General features: G+C 50.6%; 3 protein-coding genes across 8 annotated transcripts in view; 2 read left to right on the top strand and 1 right to left on the bottom strand.

The window, feature by feature from the left end:
* LOC122365672 (phospholipase DDHD1-like) overlaps positions 1 to 2,336 on the bottom strand; it is a 33,170-nt gene extending 30,834 nt beyond the window's left edge. The window contains exons 1-3 of the mRNA XM_043337097.1: positions 2,225 to 2,336; positions 1,210 to 1,679; positions 265 to 528 (exon numbers count right to left, since the gene is read on the bottom strand). Of these exons, the coding sequence (XP_043193032.1) occupies positions 265 to 528; positions 1,210 to 1,675 (730 nt within the window). The 5' untranslated portion in view covers positions 1,676 to 1,679; positions 2,225 to 2,336. The remainder of the gene's footprint in view (positions 1 to 264; positions 529 to 1,209; positions 1,680 to 2,224) is intronic.
* Positions 2,337 to 10,600: 8,264 nt separating this feature from the next.
* LOC122365669 (transcription elongation factor S-II-like) lies at positions 10,601 to 13,934 on the top strand. 6 transcript variants are annotated; one of them, XM_043337091.1, is made up of 3 exons: positions 10,614 to 10,633; positions 11,113 to 11,194; positions 12,279 to 13,934. In XM_043337091.1, the coding sequence occupies exon 3, from the start codon at positions 12,323 to 12,325 to the stop codon at positions 13,223 to 13,225; it is 903 nt and encodes a 300-aa protein (XP_043193026.1). In that variant the 5' UTR covers positions 10,614 to 10,633; positions 11,113 to 11,194; positions 12,279 to 12,322; the 3' UTR covers positions 13,226 to 13,934. The 6 variants fall into 6 exon arrangements, with proteins under 6 accessions (XP_043193024.1, XP_043193023.1, XP_043193026.1 ...); XM_043337089.1 differs by lacking the exon at positions 11,113 to 11,194 and having other exon boundaries at positions 10,601 to 10,633; XM_043337088.1 differs by lacking the exon at positions 11,113 to 11,194 and having other exon boundaries at positions 10,611 to 10,672.
* Positions 13,935 to 14,427: 493 nt separating this feature from the next.
* The window catches only part of LOC122365668, a 36,851-nt gene continuing 33,512 nt past the window's right edge, over positions 14,428 to 17,766 (top strand). Inside the window, exon 1 of the mRNA XM_043337087.1 lies at positions 14,428 to 14,633. Within this exon, the coding sequence (XP_043193022.1) occupies positions 14,582 to 14,633 (52 nt within the window). The 5' untranslated portion in view covers positions 14,428 to 14,581. The remainder of the gene's footprint in view (positions 14,634 to 17,766) is intronic.

The following is a 17,766-nucleotide window of genomic DNA, read 5'->3' on the forward strand; positions in this document are numbered from 1 at the left end:
GACACTCGGCTCAGCCTGTCTCACCCTGATCTGTCCTGTCTTGTGAACTGCCACCCCGTTCCCGTCCTGTCCCTCAGACCACCTACTTTGTCTGACGGGGAGCGGGTCGGTCTGTCCTGCCCTATCCAGCCACCCACCTTGTCTGGGGGCGTTGTCTGATCACCTACCCTGTCTCGCGGCGCGCGGACCAGCCTGTCTACACCACACTGTCCTGTCCAGTGTTCTGTGACATCACCTGCCTGGCGGTGCTGTCCGGCGACTCACCCTGTCTGGCGGCGCGCGGGTCGGCCTGGCTCCAGGCGCCCGACTGCGCCAGTCTCCGGTGCTCGGCCTCCACGGCGTCTGCCACGGGCTGCTCCAGCGGCTCCCAGCTCCCGTCGTAGAACCAGGCGCCGCGACACACGGTGAACTGCTCGCCCGACCAGTACAGCGAGCGGCCCACCCGCTCCCGGAGCGACACCTCGTACATGCCGCCGCGCACCAGCACCCGGCCCGTGCTGCCCGAGACACCGACACCGGGACAGGAGCCTGCGGGGAGGTAGGGGAGACGCCGTCACACAAATACAGAAGCATCTGTTAGTTAATATTTCCGGTGCAGTCCGCTTTAGGACGGCAGCTTTTAGATGTCTGTCATACAAAGGTATTGAATAGCATGCGGCATGCCTCAGCGAAGGTACTTTACTTCTCGTTCTTAACTTAATTTTCGGCCGACGAAACACATTTCCAAATAGACAGATACGCAATGGCATCGAACACATTCCAATATCACTGTTAAGGCAAACAATTTCAGACAAGCCCTTGACCACACAAACTCGTTAGTTTAGATGATCTCCTAAGGCAGCTTGCTTTTTTTATTGGGTTAGGTCCTTTCGGTCCAATGAGACCAATGCAGAGCCGGAAGGATGATAGGAATTAGGGGGGGGGGGGAGACATTGGTCTGGGCAGGCACCCTAGTGAGTCGCCAGGGCTGATCCCATCCGTTAGGACATGGGCCGACCAGCCCCCCCCCCCAAACACTCACTGCACCCGGGTACCGGTGTGCTCCCGCACCAATGGGAGCCGCCCGCATGGGATAAAGTTGCCTGTCCACGTCCAGCACAGAGGAGGTGTTGAGGCATGGAGAAGAATTTGAATATCCCGAGGATGTAAACGACGGAACGGGCGAGGCAGCGTAATAAGCGCAGCGTCACGGTCACCGCGTCTGCTCACCGTTCGTGGCGTGCGGCGCGGACGGGCCGTGCTGAAGGCGCACGTGGGACGGGCTGGCGTGCGGCCCGGCGCCGTTGTAGGCCGCCGCCGCGCCGTACGCCGCCGCCGCCGCGGACACGCTGTCGTAGTGCGGGTACGAACCGCCGGGGTAGGCCGCCGGCGGGCCGGGGAACGCCTGCTGGCGGCCGGCGCGACTCAGCAGCTGGCTGACGTCCGTCGCCTCGCCGTCGCCGGCCGCCTCGGATGGATAGGTGGCGCTGCTGTCGCCCGGCACCGGGAATAGGTGGCGGTAGTGCTGCTCCAGCGTCAGCGAGTCGAAGCCGTCGAATGGCGTCCACCGTTTGTCCGAGTCGCTCTTGTAGTGCCAGCGGATGTGGGCCGGGTCAACAGCATCAGGAGAGGGGAATGATGCCACAGCAGGGGGCCAGCCAGCAGGGGGCTCCGGCACCATGGCCACCCCATACATCACTCTGGGGAAAATGAGTTCTGATCAATATAAGAAGATGCAGCCAAGGGAAAACACACATGATTTATTTGCCAGAACACATACCCCAATTATCCACTTTCCACATGTTGTCATGAGTGCAGAAGCTGGAGCATTTAATGCAATGCAGTATCTCCCTCATGCCTGATGTGTTGAGCAGTGAACATACAAATGAAATCTCATGTGAACACATTCATCTGGGACGCAACAGTACCTACTATATTAACTTATGTGCCTCTCAGCCGTCTCAGCCTGCAGAATACATCCAATTCAAATTTGCTTATCACTTCAACTTGCTACAGTACTGGTACAAGCATGATCGCTGATCCCTAGCGCTTCAGCAAGGAAAGGACGCGGTAGAGTAGCTGGTGAAATTACCACAATTGATCTTGAACTATATTCGCGACGAACCCACAAAAAGTATCAAAAATGCATGAGCTAAATCGATTCTTGCAGCGCTACCCAAGGCCAACCCAAGGCAAAATTCATATGAGCGACAGAAACTATTTCAGCAGTTAAACACTGACTTACCAAATAACTAAAAACTCCGATCTAATCATTAACTAACACACGCAACAGCAAAATGCTTTCAGACCCCCCAGAATATTTTTGCCAAGGTATATAAAAACACTTTTTTGCCTTGATTTTTGCATAACAAAAATGACTGCGTCACTTCTTGTCACCGTGACGCCAATGACGTCTCACTACAGCAGAAGCACAATCTATATTATGAAGGAAGTGTTATTTCTTCTTTATTTTACCTACATTTTCGTCCCATTTCTTGATTTTAGTTCGTAAAATGAAATATGCCGAAAGTTTTTGAAATATTGTGCAGTATATTTTTACTTATCGAAAAAAAACATACCAAATCAATAGTTCTTGTGAAGAATAGATGCGACAAGCGTATATTCGAATGCAGTATGAGTAGAGCATGGGTCCCGAAAAATTCTTCAGAAACTAGAGAAATTCTCGCGGGGCAGGACGTCTGTCAAACTAGCAGCGAGCAGCGAGCAGCGAGTTCAGCAGCGAGAAACGGGCCATCCCGATTTAGCTGAAAATTTGCTCACAGCGCCTTCTCAGCACGCTGATTCCGAAAATCATGGTCTCTAGGGTGGGAATCTTTACCGTTCTCGAGATAGAACCCTCTAAAGTTTTCGACACCCATGACCGGGCCATCCCGATTTGGCTAAAAATTGGCTCACAAGCCTTCTCAGCACGCTGATTCCGAAAATCATGGTCTCTAAGGTGGGGATCTTTACCGTTCTCGAGATAGAACCCTCTAAAGTTTTCGGTACCAAAGACCGGGCCATCCCGATGTGACTGAAAATTGGCTCACAGAGCCTTCTCAGCAAGCTGATTCCGAAAATCATGGTCTCTAGGGTGAGAATCTTTACCGTTCTCGAGATAGAACCTCTAAATTTCTTACCACCCATGACCGGGCAATCCCGATTTGACTGAAAATTTGCTCACAGATCCTTCTCAGTTCTCAGCACGCTGATTCCGAAAATCATGGTCTCTAGGGTGGGAATCTTAACCGTTCTCAAAATAGAAACCTCTGACACCCATGACCGGGCCATCCCGATTTGGCTGAAAATTGGCTCACAGAGCCTTCTCAGCACGCTGATTCCGAAAATCGTGGTCTCTAGGGTGGAAATCTTTACCGTTCTCGAAATAGAACACTCTAAAATTCTTACTACCCATGACCGGGCCATCCCGATTTGGCTGAAAATTTGCTCACAGAGCCTTCTCAGCACGCTGATTCCGAAAATCATGGTCTCTAGGGTGGGAATCTTTACCGTTCTCGAGATAGAACCCTCTAAAGTTTTCGACACCAAAGACCGGGCCATCCCGATTTGTCTGAAAATTTGCTCACAGAGCCTTCTCAGCACGCTGATTCCGAATATCATGGTCCCTAGGGTGGGAATCTTTACCGTTCTCGAGATAGAACCCTCTAAAGCTCTTACCACCCATGACTGGGCCATCCCGATTTGGCTAAAAATTGGCTCACAGAGCCTTCTCAGCACGCTGATTCCGAAAATCATGGTCTCTAGGGTGGGAATCTTAACCGTTCTCGAGATAGAAACTTCTAAAATTTTCGACACCCATGACCGGGCCATCCCGATTTGGCTGAAAATTGGCTCACAGAGCCTTCTCAGCACGCTGATTCCGAAAATCGTGGTCTCTAGGGTGGAAATCTTTACCGTTCTCGAAATAGAACCCTCTAAAGTTCTTACTACCCATGACCAGGCCATCCCGATTTGGCTGAAAATTTGCTCACAGAGCCTTCTCAGCACGCTGATTCCGAAAATCATGGTCTCTAGGGTGGGAATCTTCACCGTTCTCGAGATAGAACCCTCTAAATCTCTTACCACCCATGACCGGGCCATCCCGATTTGACTGGGATGGCCCGGTCGATTTGACAGACCATGATTTTCGGAATCAGCCGCAGCGTGCTGAGAAGGCTCTGCGAGAAAATTTTCAACCAAATCGGGATGGCCCGGTCTTTGGTGTCGAAAACTTAAGAGCGTTCTATCTCGAGAACGGTGAAGATTCTAACCCTAGAGACCATGATTTTCGGAATCAGCGTGCTGAGAAGGCTCTGTGAGCAAATTTTCAGCCAAATCGGGATGGCCCGGTCATGGGTGGTAAGAATTTTAGAGGGTTCTATCTCGAGAACGGTAAAGATTCCCACCCTAGAGACCATGATTTTCGGAATCAGCGTGCTGAGAAGGCTCTGTGAGCCAGTTTTCAGCCAAATCAGGATGGCCCGTTCATGGGTGTCGAAAATTTTAGAGGTTTCTATCTCGAGAACGGTTAAGATTCCCACCCTAGAGACCATGATTTTCGGAATCAGCGTGCTGAGAACTGAGCAGGACCTGTGAGCAAATTGTCAGCCAAATCGGGATGGCCCGGTCATGGGTGGTAAGAAATTTAGAGGGTTCTATCTCGAGAACGGTAAAGATTCTCACCCTAGAGACCATGATTTTCGGAATCAGCTTGCTGAGAAGGCTCTGTGAGCCAATTTTCAGTCAAATCGGGATGGCCCGGTCTTTGGTGCCGAAAACTTTAGAGGGTTCTATCTCGAGAACGGTAAAGATTCCCACACTAGAGACCATGATTTTCGGAATCAGCGTGCTGAGAAGGCTCTGTGAGCCAATTTTTAGCCAAACCGGGATGGCCCGTGTTAGGTGCCCAACTCTATTGATCTAGTCTTCCTCCGAAAGACCCATTTCTCCCGGTCTCGAAACACCGAGTAAAAGGTAAGTCTGGATTTCAGAAATAGGTCATTGACACGCCACACGTGGTACACAGCGCGAACACATAATCAAGGCCACCCGACGCTACTTGCACCAAGGTCGGTCCTAAAACAAAGCCTCGTTCCCTCCGGTGAGTATCCATTACTAAAGCCGGGTTCACACCGGAGCAGGGAAAACCTATCATCCCCCACCCCTTTTAACAACGGTCCTCGGGGCAGTCAGACGATCACATTCACCCTTGCCGTCAGCAAACGAGGTAACACATAACCAATCACCACAGACACCCTCAAGTCAGATTACACATAACGACGATTTCTCTGCACCGGACGTCCCGACCGAGTTCGCTGAGGCAAGAAGGCCAAGGGAGAATCACGATCGTTCGTCAGACGGGGATCCGGTCCACCTCTACCGTCTCGAACTTCATTGTCTTCGCGACATTCGTCGGCGAACTCGTCAATCTCGTCGACGGACTCGTCGACCTCGTCGATGTTGAGCCAGTCCTCACCGGGCTCTTGAGCGAGGTCTCCATCAGAGTCACAGGTGAGTGCGTCCTCACGCTCACTGATCTCAGCCGATCCTCGCCACGGGCGGAGATGACAGCCGTGAATGGTGTAGGCTTTTCCCTCACGTTGTATGACGTAGTCCGGACGCCGGGTCTCCAAGACCTCGTAAGGCCCTTCGTATAACTCCTCCAGTTTTCCCCCTTTTCGAAGCCGCTTCATCATCACCATTGACCCCGGCTCGAAACCGCTTCCTGAGGGAGGTACCCGACGGCCGTCCAGGTCCCGCTGTAGTGTTTCCAGCGCTCGAGCTGAATTTTTCTGTACATCACGGTGGATGTCTCGGGCTACCTGCACGTACGACCTGAAACGATGGCCTTCCTCCGCGCCTGCTCCTTGGAGTTCATGCACCGCCATCCCGTCCGGCTGCGACCCAAACATCAGCTCGTAGGGTGTGAACCCCGTCGCAGCGTGTACGGAGCTGTTGTACGCAGATGCTGCCCACGGGAGCGCCTCGTCCCATTGTCCATCGCAACGTGTCCTCAAGATTTCGCACAGAGTGGCGTTAAAGCGTTCCGTTTGCCCGTTCCCAGCTGGGTGATAAGGCGTCGTCCTCAGCTTTGTCACTCCCAGCACGCGGCACAACTCTCTCACGAGCTCACTCTCAAAATTGGCTCCTTGGTCCGTTAGAAGCTCGCTGCACTGAGGGAATCTTGTGAAGACCTTCGCGATCTTCCTCGCCACTGTAGCGGCTGTGGTGTCCGTGAGTGCGAAGATTTCCACCCACTTGGTGAAAAGGTCAGTGACTACAAGCACGTACCTCCTTCCCCGAATGGTTGTGTTCAAAGGGCCCAAGATGTCTGCCCCCCACTGGGATCCGGGTTTTCCGACCACTGGTACAGAACCACGGCCTTCACAGTGGTGTTGTCGCTCGATCTTGTTACGAGCACACTTCAAACAGCTTCTGCACAAGTTCCGAACATCCTTCTTGACATTGTGCCAATAGTAGTTCTTCGTGAGCCGCGCCAATGTTCGTCGAACTCCCAAGTGTCCCGCGGTAGGGTGGTCATGGCACATCTCCAGTACACGATTTCTCAGCTGTCTCGGCACCACAACCTGCGGCACCGCGCCATGACTCGATTTCCTCATCACGACACCATCAGATACGTAGTACTTGGACTTCTCCGACGCATAGAACTGCATCTCTGCACTGGAGGTCGTTCCAGGGCCTCCACGTAGCAGCCCATCTCTGAAAGCACGTATGTCGTCATCTGCTTCGGTAGCAACCTTCAGCGCGTCAGACTCAAACGCCAGTCTTCTTATCGGCTTTCGTGAGAGCGCATCTGCATGGGGAATTTCTTGCCCCGGTCGGTACTTGATGTCGAAGTCGTAGTCCTCCGCGAGTTCCAGCAACTTGTCCCGCAGATGTTCCGCCGCGTTCCTCTTCCTGAGCAGATACTGAAGCGGCTTATGGTCGGACACCACCAGGAAGTGGGCTCCCTTCAAGAAGAACCTGAATTTCTTCACGCCAAAGATCACCGCGGCCAACTCCTTCTCCGTCACGCTCTTCTTGGCTTCGGCCACACTCCATCTCTTCGATGCATACGCCACCGGCTTCCCATCATTCTCCAAGACGACTCCGCACCCCACGTCTGAGGCGTCCGTTGTCACCACAAACGGTTTGGTAGGGTCTGCCTCCGCGAGGACGGGTGGACTTGCCAGAGCCGTTTTCAGTGCCTCGAACGCTTGATCCTGCTGCTTTCCCCAGATGAACGGTGCATTCTTCTTCAGAAGGTCAGTGAGCGGCGCCGCCAGTTCAGCATAATGTGGTACGAACTGCCTGTAGAAGCCTGCCAGCCCTAGGAACTGTCGTACTTCCACCGTCGATGTCGGCTCAGGCCACGTCGTGATGTCTTCCACCTTGTCAACCAGCGTTGAGACCTTTCCGTGGCTGACCTCGTGTCCCAGGCACTTGATTGTCTTCTTGGCGAATTCGCATTTCTCAAACCGCAGACGAACTCCAGCATCTTGAAGGCGATGAAGCACTTCCCCCACTTGCTGCATGTGCACATCCAGGTTGTCTTCAGTGGTGAACACGCACACATCATCGGCATACGCTGTCACATAGGGCAGTCCCGACAGGATGTCATCCAGCGCCCGTTGGAAGACAGCTCCCGAGTTCTTCATTCCCATCGGCAAGACTGTCCACTGGAAGAGACCTTGATCCGTTATGAAGGCTGTCTTGTGCTTCGTTGACTCGTCCAGCTTGATCTGCCAGTACGCAGTCCGGAGGTCCAACTTCGTGAACCATGTTCCTGTTCGCAACTTCACCATGATGTTGCTCAACGACGGTACTGGGTACGGATCCTTCTCCATCTGGTCGTTGAGTGCTTGGTAGTTCACACAGATACGTAGAGTATCATCAGGTTTCTTTACCACCACCATTGGACTCGCGTAACTTGACTCACTCTTCTCAATGACGCCCCTTTCACACAGGTCATTCAGCTGCTTTCTCACAGCTTCTTGTTGATGCAGTGGCACACGATACGGTTTACTCACGACTGGACGACCACTCGTCTCAATCCGGTGTGTCACGCCCTTTATGCATCCATGAGCATCTTCTTCGTTGAATAGAGTTTGGAACTTCCCTCTGAAGTCGTCAGAGACTCGTCTGGTCTTCACCTGTCCCCTTCGGCACTCGATCAGCACTCCGAGCTCCCCGAGTGTATCCAGACCCAAGATGACATCATCAGTCAACTCGGAGACGATGAAGAACTCTGCGTGCACTGTACTGTCATTCATCATGATGTCTGCTACACCAACTCCTTCGATTTGCACTTCCTCTCCGACAGCAGTAACCAGTGGTGGTGTCTGCTTTGCTACGACGTTCAATGCTACTTGTTGGGCAACCTCTGGCTTCATGAGGTTGTGCTGGCTCCCTGTGTCTACCACAACATCAACTTCTCTTCCATTGATCTGGACCTGCATCCTCACTTCTCTGTTCCCATTCACTCTCTTCACAGCACCAGCTTTCTTTTCCTTCACTTCGTTCGCTCTACACTTAGACTCGATGTGGCCCCTTTTGCCACACTTAGAACACTGAGCTCTGCAATCCTTTATGAAGTGACCTGTTTTCCCACATCCATAACAGGTTCTTGGAGTGGCTCCCCGATTCAGACCACTTCTGGCACCCCGGTAGCTGCCACTCACACGTGAGACACTTTCCCTACCCACAGAGGGTGGTGCTCTCTCAGACAGTCTCAGAGTTGTCATCTTCTTCACCAAGGATTCGACAGTCTGACAGTTAGCTTCAAACAGCCTTTGTCGCCAATGGTCTGGTGCCCCTTTTATTGCTTGATGGATGGACATCTGATCCCAGGTCTCAGTGCTGGCCTCTGGTATGGCCCTCTGTACTTTGTCACGTACATGCTGCAGGTACTCACGTGGACTCTGGTTCCTTGCCAGACGAAGCTCATCAAGATCTCGCAGCAGAAAACCCTTGAGATTTTCTGGTTCCAGCAACTGTACCACACCCCTCTCAATGTCCTGCAGTGATGGCACATTGTCTTCCGCTTTTGGCACCTTTTCTTCAAGAGCTGTTGCTATCCACTCAGTTTTCTCATTCGCCCCAATGGCATACACACATAGATCATACACCTCGTCTGGGGTTTTCTTTTCTACCTTCATTCTCCTCTCTATCTGCCTAAAGAAACGCTTATAATCCTGAGGATCAAATGTTGGAAGTGGCAATCCCATACTCGCCATGGTTACCAACTCTAAACTATCTTAAATCCAAAATCACACAGCAATGACAACGCCGTACACCTAGTACACATACAAACTCACTTAGCGTACTCACGTCAGGTACTCGTCTCACACAGAAACACTCACAGGGATCACTGGTCTCACTTAGTCCTTGCAAGTGATCATCACAAAGAACATAGTTGCTTCACATAGGCTGTCTCGGACCCAAACTTCACACAGATGTATCTTGGGCAATGTCAGCTTTCACTGAAAATCCAACTGACTTTCCGCAGGCCTTGCAGTTCTAACCCGACTCTGAAGGTAGGTGCTGTTGGCTGATTTTTCACTTAGCATTTACCAACCACATTACAGCAATGTCCCATGACGTGCTTCACACAGTATTCAATGTCCTCCTTTTGGTCACACAAAGCACCAGGTTTTTCACAAAGTCACAAAGTCAGATATTGGTACCTGTCGGCTGTCACCAAGACAAATTGGCTTCACCAAGGACTTCACAAGCACATAGCCTTTCATTTGCCAATTGCCACCAAGGCACGCCGGCTTCACAAAGCATCACAGGCAATAATCTTGCATCATGCCTGCGCCACGTTTGCCGCAGTTCGAGCGCCCCACGAACGTGCGAGCCTCTGCATTCTTGTAAGTTACCATCCCACCGCTGAGATGTTAGGTGCCCAACTCTATTGATCTAGTCTTCCTACGAAAGACCCATTTCTCCCGGTCTCGAAACACCGAGTAAAAGGTAAGTCTGGATTTCAGAAATAGGTCATTGACACGCCACACGTGGTACACAGCCCGAATACATACTCAAGGCCTCAAGGCCACCCCACGCTACTTGCACCAAGGTCGGTCCTAAATAAAGCCTCGTTCCCTCCGGTGAGTATCCATTACTAAAGCCGGGTTCACACCGGAGCAGGGAAAACCTATCAGCCCGGTCATGGGTGGTAAGAGCTTTAGAGGGTTCTATCTCGAGAACGGTAAAGATTCCCACCCTAGAGACCATGATTTTCGGAATCAGCGTGCTGAGAAGGCTCTGTGAGGGCTGTGAGCCAATTTTCAGCCAAATCGGGATGGCCCGGTCATGGGTGTCGAAAACTTTAGAGGGTTCTATCTCGAGAACGGTAAAGATTCCTACCCTAGAGACCATGATTTTCGGAATCAGCGTGCTGAGAAGGCTCTGTGAGCAAATTTTCAGCTAAATCGGGATGGCCCGTTTCTCGCTGCTAGAATCGCCGCTCGCTGCTCGCTGCTAGTTTGACAGTCGTCTTGCCCCGCGAGAATTTCTCTAGTTTCTGAAGAATTTTTCGGGACCCATGCTCTACTAATACTGCATTCGAATATACGCATGCGACAAACGCAGCGCATATCTTTTGATTATTCGCCGCATTTTTTGTGCGTGCTGTCGTCGAGTTGGATCAGGGGTGGGTGGTTGCCCGGGTTTTCGCTTGCCTTGGAAAAACGTGGTCGCCATAAAATCAATATCTTTATCGCCAAAAGATACATTAACATTTGAATCATGCAAAATTATGCACTCATCACCACTTTTATCCAGGCTGCTTTGGTTGATAGCTTGTAATATAACCTGTTTCTGCTCCCTGTAACGATGCGGTGCATTTTTGACCAGTCAATATTTTTATGTTATAAATAATGGTCTTTTGTCTGGGGTTTCATTGTTCACAGTATCCTTAACATTTATGGCTATTCTCATTTGCTAAAGGAGCAGTGGAATTATAAAGCATTTATCATTTTACGGCTCTCAAATTTTGGCTGCTACATGCTAGTAGCAGGGAATTTATTATGTGGGTACCTACCCCTGTATTATTTTTTTTTGCATAACAATGGTGTTTTATAGGCAATTATATTATGATCATTGACACTATATTTTCTTTTCATGTTGAAGCATTTAAGTTTCCTCATTTATTTCAAATAACTTCAGCAAGTTTTAAGTCTGTTACAGAAAAGGAGCAATGCTCACAAATGGTGTATGATATCTTTCCAATTCAAAGGCCATATTTCATGTTTTTAAAATTGATTTATTCAAGTCTAATTTATTGATAAGTTACCTATGTGACATCACTCATTTACCCTCAACAGTCTGATCTGGATGAAGACATGCTCTGGTGACAGTGGTCACCTTACAATACATTTCATGACTCAGCTAGTCAACAAGCAGACAAGCTAGTGTTTCTTCAAGCAGGCAACCAGCTACATAGTTCACATAAATAAAACATAGAATTGTGAACTCATGCTTCCATTATTCAAACATTTAGGCATTTTAAAGAACTGAAGTGAGAGCTTAATTATTTAACTCAATTAGTATGCTTAATTATTAAGCTCTTTACTACAGTTGTACTCCTGTCACACAGTCACAGTTCATCACTGATCACATGTCCACCTCATTGTCCTAAATAATTAGCCATACCTATCAGCAATGCCTGTTACTATTTTATCAAAGAAATGCCCTCTTAATCCAGTTGAGTTATTTCTATCAACCATTAATCTATTATCATAAAGGATAAATGGTATATTTTATTTCAATTCCTCTTTTTTCCCACTGCTAACATATTGACACCAGTTACTAGTAGATAACATAATCTCCTTAAATTTAACACCTTTGAAATAGAATAAATGCACTGGTATACAATTCAGATTTGCTGGCAATTGGCCCAATGACCTGTCAAAACTGAGCTCTTTAACCTAGGATAAAGCTCATCTCAGCTATCTATATTCAATGGGAAAGGTATCATTGGGGAATGAGAAGCTTAAAATCCTCACTGCCCATAGTCTACATTCTGGCCAGCGCCAGATTGTCCTTGTATGGTGAAAAAATGGAGTGAATGTTGATATATGTAAATACTAAATAGTATACCACAGTGTATTTATACAGTTCAGGCGCTTGAATAACCTCTTTAAAAAGGATCATCTCTCCTTTCTGCTTCTATCTACCACTTGTACATTCTTAGATCCATCATATGACTACTGACTAGGTACCTATCTGACTGTTAGCTAATAAAAACCCTTTTCCAGGTGAAGCGGCCTTGTTAGCTAATATAAAGCCTTTTCCAGGTGAAGCGGTCTGAGCAGTATCCGCCAACACACAGAGTGCAGCCATGTCGACTGAGGAGGAGGTCCTCCGCGTCATGAAGAAGCTGGACAAGATGATCTCCTCGGAGAACTTTGACGACGCCATGGACGCGCTGCGGCAGCTGCAGTCTCTGCCCATCACCCTGCACGTGCTGAACAAGACGCGCGTCGGCATGACCGTCAACTCGCTGCGCAAATCCAGCAAGGACGAGCAGATCATCGCGCTGGCCAAATCGCTCATCAAGGGCTGGAAGAAGCTGCTGACGCCGGCCGACTCCTCCAAAAAGTCCTCCTCCTCCAGCAAGGAGTCCTCCTCGGCCTCCGGCGGCGGCGGCGGCGGCGAGTCCAGCGGCGCCAAGGACGTGGACATGCCGGCGGCCGAGGACCGCGGCAAGACGTCTGTGGCGCGCTTCCCGCCGGCAGCGCCGCCCACCGGTGACGCCGTCCGACTCAAGTGTCGCGAGATGCTGTACAACGCGCTGCGGGCGGACACGCCGCCGGAAGGCAGCGGCGACCCGGAGGACCTGGCCGAGAGGCTCGAGGCGGCCATCTTTGACGAGTTCAAGTCTACCAACCCCAAGTACAAGAACCGGATACGGTCGCGCGTGGCCAACCTCAAGGACTCGAAGAACGCCAACCTGCGCATCAACTACCTGACCGGCATGATCACGCCGGAGCGGCTGGCCAAGATGGCTCCGGAGGAGATGGCGAGTGACGAGATGAAGGCGCTCAGAGACAAACTGAACAAGGAGTCCATCAACGACGCCCAGCTGGCCTCTGTGCAGGGCACGCAGACCGACCTGCTCAAGTGCGGCAAATGCGGCAAGCGTAACGTCACCTACAACCAGATCCAAACGCGCAGCGCCGATGAGCCGATGACCACCTTCTGCATGTGCAACGAGTGCGGCCACAGGTGGAAATTCTGTTGAGGAGGCGCGGCAGCTGACAGAGAGGCAGGACGCGGCCCCTGCAGCAGTGGGGCGGCGGGACAGACTCGACCCAGTGTTAGATGTGACAGAGACTGAGGCGACCGCGTGTGGGCGTGCCGCGCTATCTTCCTGTGGTGAGAAGTGCTGACGTGCGGCCGAGCCGGGCTAGACCAGCGCGGCGCAATGTCGGTCGAGCTGGCATCTATTGGTCGGCTGGACTGTCTTTAGACACCGCCCGGCCCGTGTGTGCTCCAAATGCGCCACCGACCGGGCCACCAGCTGCCCGGCCCACGCAGTTTTATGTGGTCGGCGCTGACCGGCGCCGACAATCGGTCTCCCGTGACGGGCTGGATGGCGCTCCGGCGACAAACCTGACGAGTGTGTGAGGTGGCGCCACTGCGCCGACTCGGGATGTGATCCCGACTACCTGAAGTGACTGCCAGCGGGCCGCGGCCGGCGGTCGGCGCAGCGCGGCGGGGGCGAGAGGTGACCCGGCTGACCTTTAGCGGCCGCCGGCGCCGAAATCCACCCGTGTGCGGGATGGCGATTTGTTGGTGTCGATCGACACCTGTGTGTATGTTGACGCATTGGTGTGCTTGCTGGCGTTTCATGAGTTTTTGTGTCCTGGCGGTGTTCCGTGGGCAAAACGGCGGGCGAGCCGCTCCGACGGGCGAGCATTTCCATTTGTAATACACGGATCATCGGTAAAGGTGCGCTCTGTCGCTTTGGTGGCGGTTGTATGGCATGCGTGGGCGGTGGTTTCGCAACCGTTTATGTTGAAAAGTTAGGGTGTTTGCTGCTCTGACCGATTGGGGTTTGAAACTGCTACCGTTCACTGATAACTGACACGTGGCTCCCATTGGCTACTAGATGGGCAGGTGTGTTAGCTTAGGATCGGTGTCAGTCTCAAGGTAGAACAAATATTAATGTGGGCTATCTTAAAGTCAAACATGTATCTCCCGTGGGAACTATTCGTGAAAAGCGCTCGTTACCGCTCCTGTGAAAGAATCTCTTGTAGAAAATACCGCAATGTCCTAAAGATTGCTGACAAACTAGGCCCCTTGCCTCACGCAGATTACCACCATTCTAACTGACCTGGTGTTCAGAGCTGGGCAGTGGGCGGGGCTAGGGGGCACTTCACTGTACTCTGTGACCCACCTGATAAGATAGCGCCGGCGGCGTCTGGCGGCACAGAATAGTGCCCACAGCAGTGGCTATCTGCCGGCTGACTGGCGCGGTCCGTGCTACTCCCAGTGAAGGCCCGAGGAGGTGGCACGCCTCACGGCCCTTGTGAGAGGTCGCTGGGTGAGAGAGGCAGTGGTGGGAGCCCGCTGGGTGTGTGAGAGCGGCGGTGAGATGGCGCCATCGGCTGTGCTTCTGCTCTGTCTGACTATGGCGGCTGGGACCGGTGAGTTCATAGGGACCTGCGTGACGCCGTGAGGTTGGACTAAACTCGATGTAGCTAGGAATTCTAGTAGCTGTAATTAGCATGACATGCTACAGCTGTCTGCATCGCTAATTGCAACGGTGTAGGCACTAGGTAGGCAGTCGACAGATGGGGCAGTCATTTGATATTCGACGACCACCATTCAGTCCAACGCTTCACAGTGTGCCAGTGTGTTCACTAAGGTTGCTTTGTTTTCTTATGAAGAACAATATCTATAAATTCCATGGTGGCAGGTGAAGTGAAGTTTCTGAGTGTCGATAATGGGCTATAAGACTAAGTTATAACCTAGCTAGTGTGTGAGGGCGGAGGGGCGACAGCCGTCTGCCCACACGGACTGGGAAGTTCAGCGGACGTCGCGTCCTCTATGCAGCGGCACTTCGGAACTCAACGCTAGATGGCAGTCATGCGCCTCCAAAAATCGCCATCACGGGGTTTTGTCACGCACAGATACTTCAATTGAGCACACGGTTACCTACCTACCTGTGCCGATAGCTTTTGGTACACGATGGCGAGTTCATAATGCAACCGGACAAACTTGAAGTCACTTTTACCGTCTGTTGAGGACTTTGAGGTCACAGCAGTGCCTACCCGTCTTCACTTCACCACGAATCTCAGCATTCGGACCGTATGTCATCCCGTTCTAATGGTGCACCAGTCACTCGGATAAGGCGTTTGTGTGACGCCGCATTATCCTCACCAATAGGGGCTATTTGCCGTGGCGGTCCCTCTTATAACCTAACCAGCGGTGGCTTTCCTATTGATCGTAAAGGCTATCGTCTATTTATGTTTATTGGTATTGGGCTAGGCAATAGACATGTGCGATATGGGAACGGACGGCATGATGGCTGAAAGGTGTTTACTTACCCTATACCTAGGTACTGATACATGCGGACGTATTGGTTATTGGCAGCTCGTCTGTACTGTTTAACACGTACGGCTTACGGAGGGCGTATTTGTATCAAGGGATGTACGGCTCCCCGAGTCGTACATCCCCTGCTCCACAGATTATGAGGGTTCGTTCAGCTACAACAGCTCTCATCCCGTCCTAGCCTGCCTTGCAGCGCTGCCGAGACCGGGACCATCCGGTCCCTGGGTGGTCCCTGTGCGGTCCGTGACGCTCCCCCGCCGCCCGGGTCACCCGAGGTCACGGGAACGACGCGGGATGACTGCCCGTCTGAAATATCGCCCGGTCAATGGCTCAATGGTCACGGTGCCCCGGCAGTCTGCATATAGTCTGCAGTTGGCAGGTCAGGGCCGTAAACCCGGGCAGTGGCGGAAAACGGGCGGCGGCGACGGCCGACCAGCGAATTCACTTCGTGACGATAGAAGAAACTGAGCTGCCTGTCGCTTATTTTCTCGGGCGACCTTGGCCCTTTTGAGTTCACCATCACGATACATCACCGATTCCTTAGGTGAGGTATCATATGGATTTTTGGGCTTCAATGTTTGCCTTTTAATTGAGTTATGTGAATGTTTGAATTGCCGATCTGAAAGTATATGAATATAAAACATTTTTAAATCGATTGATATTGAATAACAAACGCATCTTTACACGCCATCTCCCATGAACCAACGGGCCCGTCCGTAAAAGATACAGTGCTCGATGATGGATTGATATTATTCGGGCGACAATGTAACGATGCAATTACACGAGATTGCTCACACTCACTGTTCCGTTAAAGACCCTAAATTGTCCAGAGGTCGTCGAGAGAGCAAGAAAGGCACTAATGATTCTGCAGCAGAACGGTTCAGCCTCTCCTCGAAAGCATGGAACGTTTGCATGTGTCATGCATCGTTTGGAGAGGTCAGATGTTCACGGGAGGTCAGACATAGTTTATCTCCCGTGTGAAGTACCTGCTCGGCAGGTGGCAGACATTCGTGTGCAGTGACCCACGCCCCAAACGTGCAGAAACCCACGTGCGTGAAGTTAGCGTCGTATTCCGCGACGGATTCAGCGTCGAGTCCGAATTTAAACTAAACCCAACCTATCCGATGCAGTTTGGGACGCTGATTCCGAATATCGTATTCATTTCAAATTTCAAGGTCATCTTCAAGGTCAAATCACGGATTGAAATTGAGTCCCCGATTTTTCCTACACCGATCGTCCGATCCGATTTCTGAAGGTCGCATTCGATAGCTAGGGTCAGAATCTCGAATTCCCTGATATATACCTTATTAAAAATATTTGACCTTAAAGGTCAAATCACGGATTGAAATTTTGAGTCCCCAATTTTTTCTACACCGATCGTCCGATCCGATTTCTGATGGTCGCATTCATTAGCTAGGGTCAGAATCTCGAGTTCCCTAATATATACCTTATTAAAAATATTTGACCTTAAAGGTCAAATCACGGATTGAAATTTTGAGTCCCCCTATTTTTTCTACACCGATCGTCCGATCTCATTTCTGATGGCCGCATTCGATAGCTAGGGTCAGAATCTCAAGTTCCCTAATATATACCTTATTAAAAATATTTGACCTTAAAGGTCAAATCACGGATTGAAATTTTGAGTCCCCCTATTTTTTCTACACCGATCGTCCGATCTCATTTCTGATGGTCGCATTCGATAGCTAGGGTCAGAATCTCGAGTTCCCTAATATATATCTTATTAAAAATATTTGACCTTTAAGGTCAAATCACGGATATTTGACCTTAAAGGTCACATCACGGATTGAAATTTTGAGTCCCCCGATTTTTTCTACACCGATCGTCCGATCCGATTTCTGAAGGTCGCATTCGATAGCTAGGGTCAGAATCTCGAATTCCCTAATATATACCTTATTAAAAATATTTGACCTTTAAGGTCAAATCACGGATTGAAATTTTGAGTCCCCCTATTTTTTCTACAACGATCGTCCGAACCAATTTCTGATGGTCGCATTCGATAGCTAGTGTCAGAATCTCGAGTTCCCTAATATATACCTTATTAAAAATATTTGACCTTAAAGGTCAAATCACGGATTGAAATTTTGAGTCCCCCTATTTTTTCTACACCGATCGGCCGATCCAAATTCTGATGGTCGCATTCGATAGCTAGGGTCAGAATCTCGAGTTCCCTAATATATACCTTATTAAAAATATTTGACCTTAAAG

Source organism: Amphibalanus amphitrite, unplaced genomic scaffold (genome assembly GCF_019059575.1).
Source record: "Amphibalanus amphitrite isolate SeventyFive unplaced genomic scaffold, NRLGWU_Aamphi_draft 000756F_arrow, whole genome shotgun sequence".
NCBI lineage: Eukaryota > Metazoa > Arthropoda > Thecostraca > Balanomorpha > Balanidae > Amphibalanus > Amphibalanus amphitrite.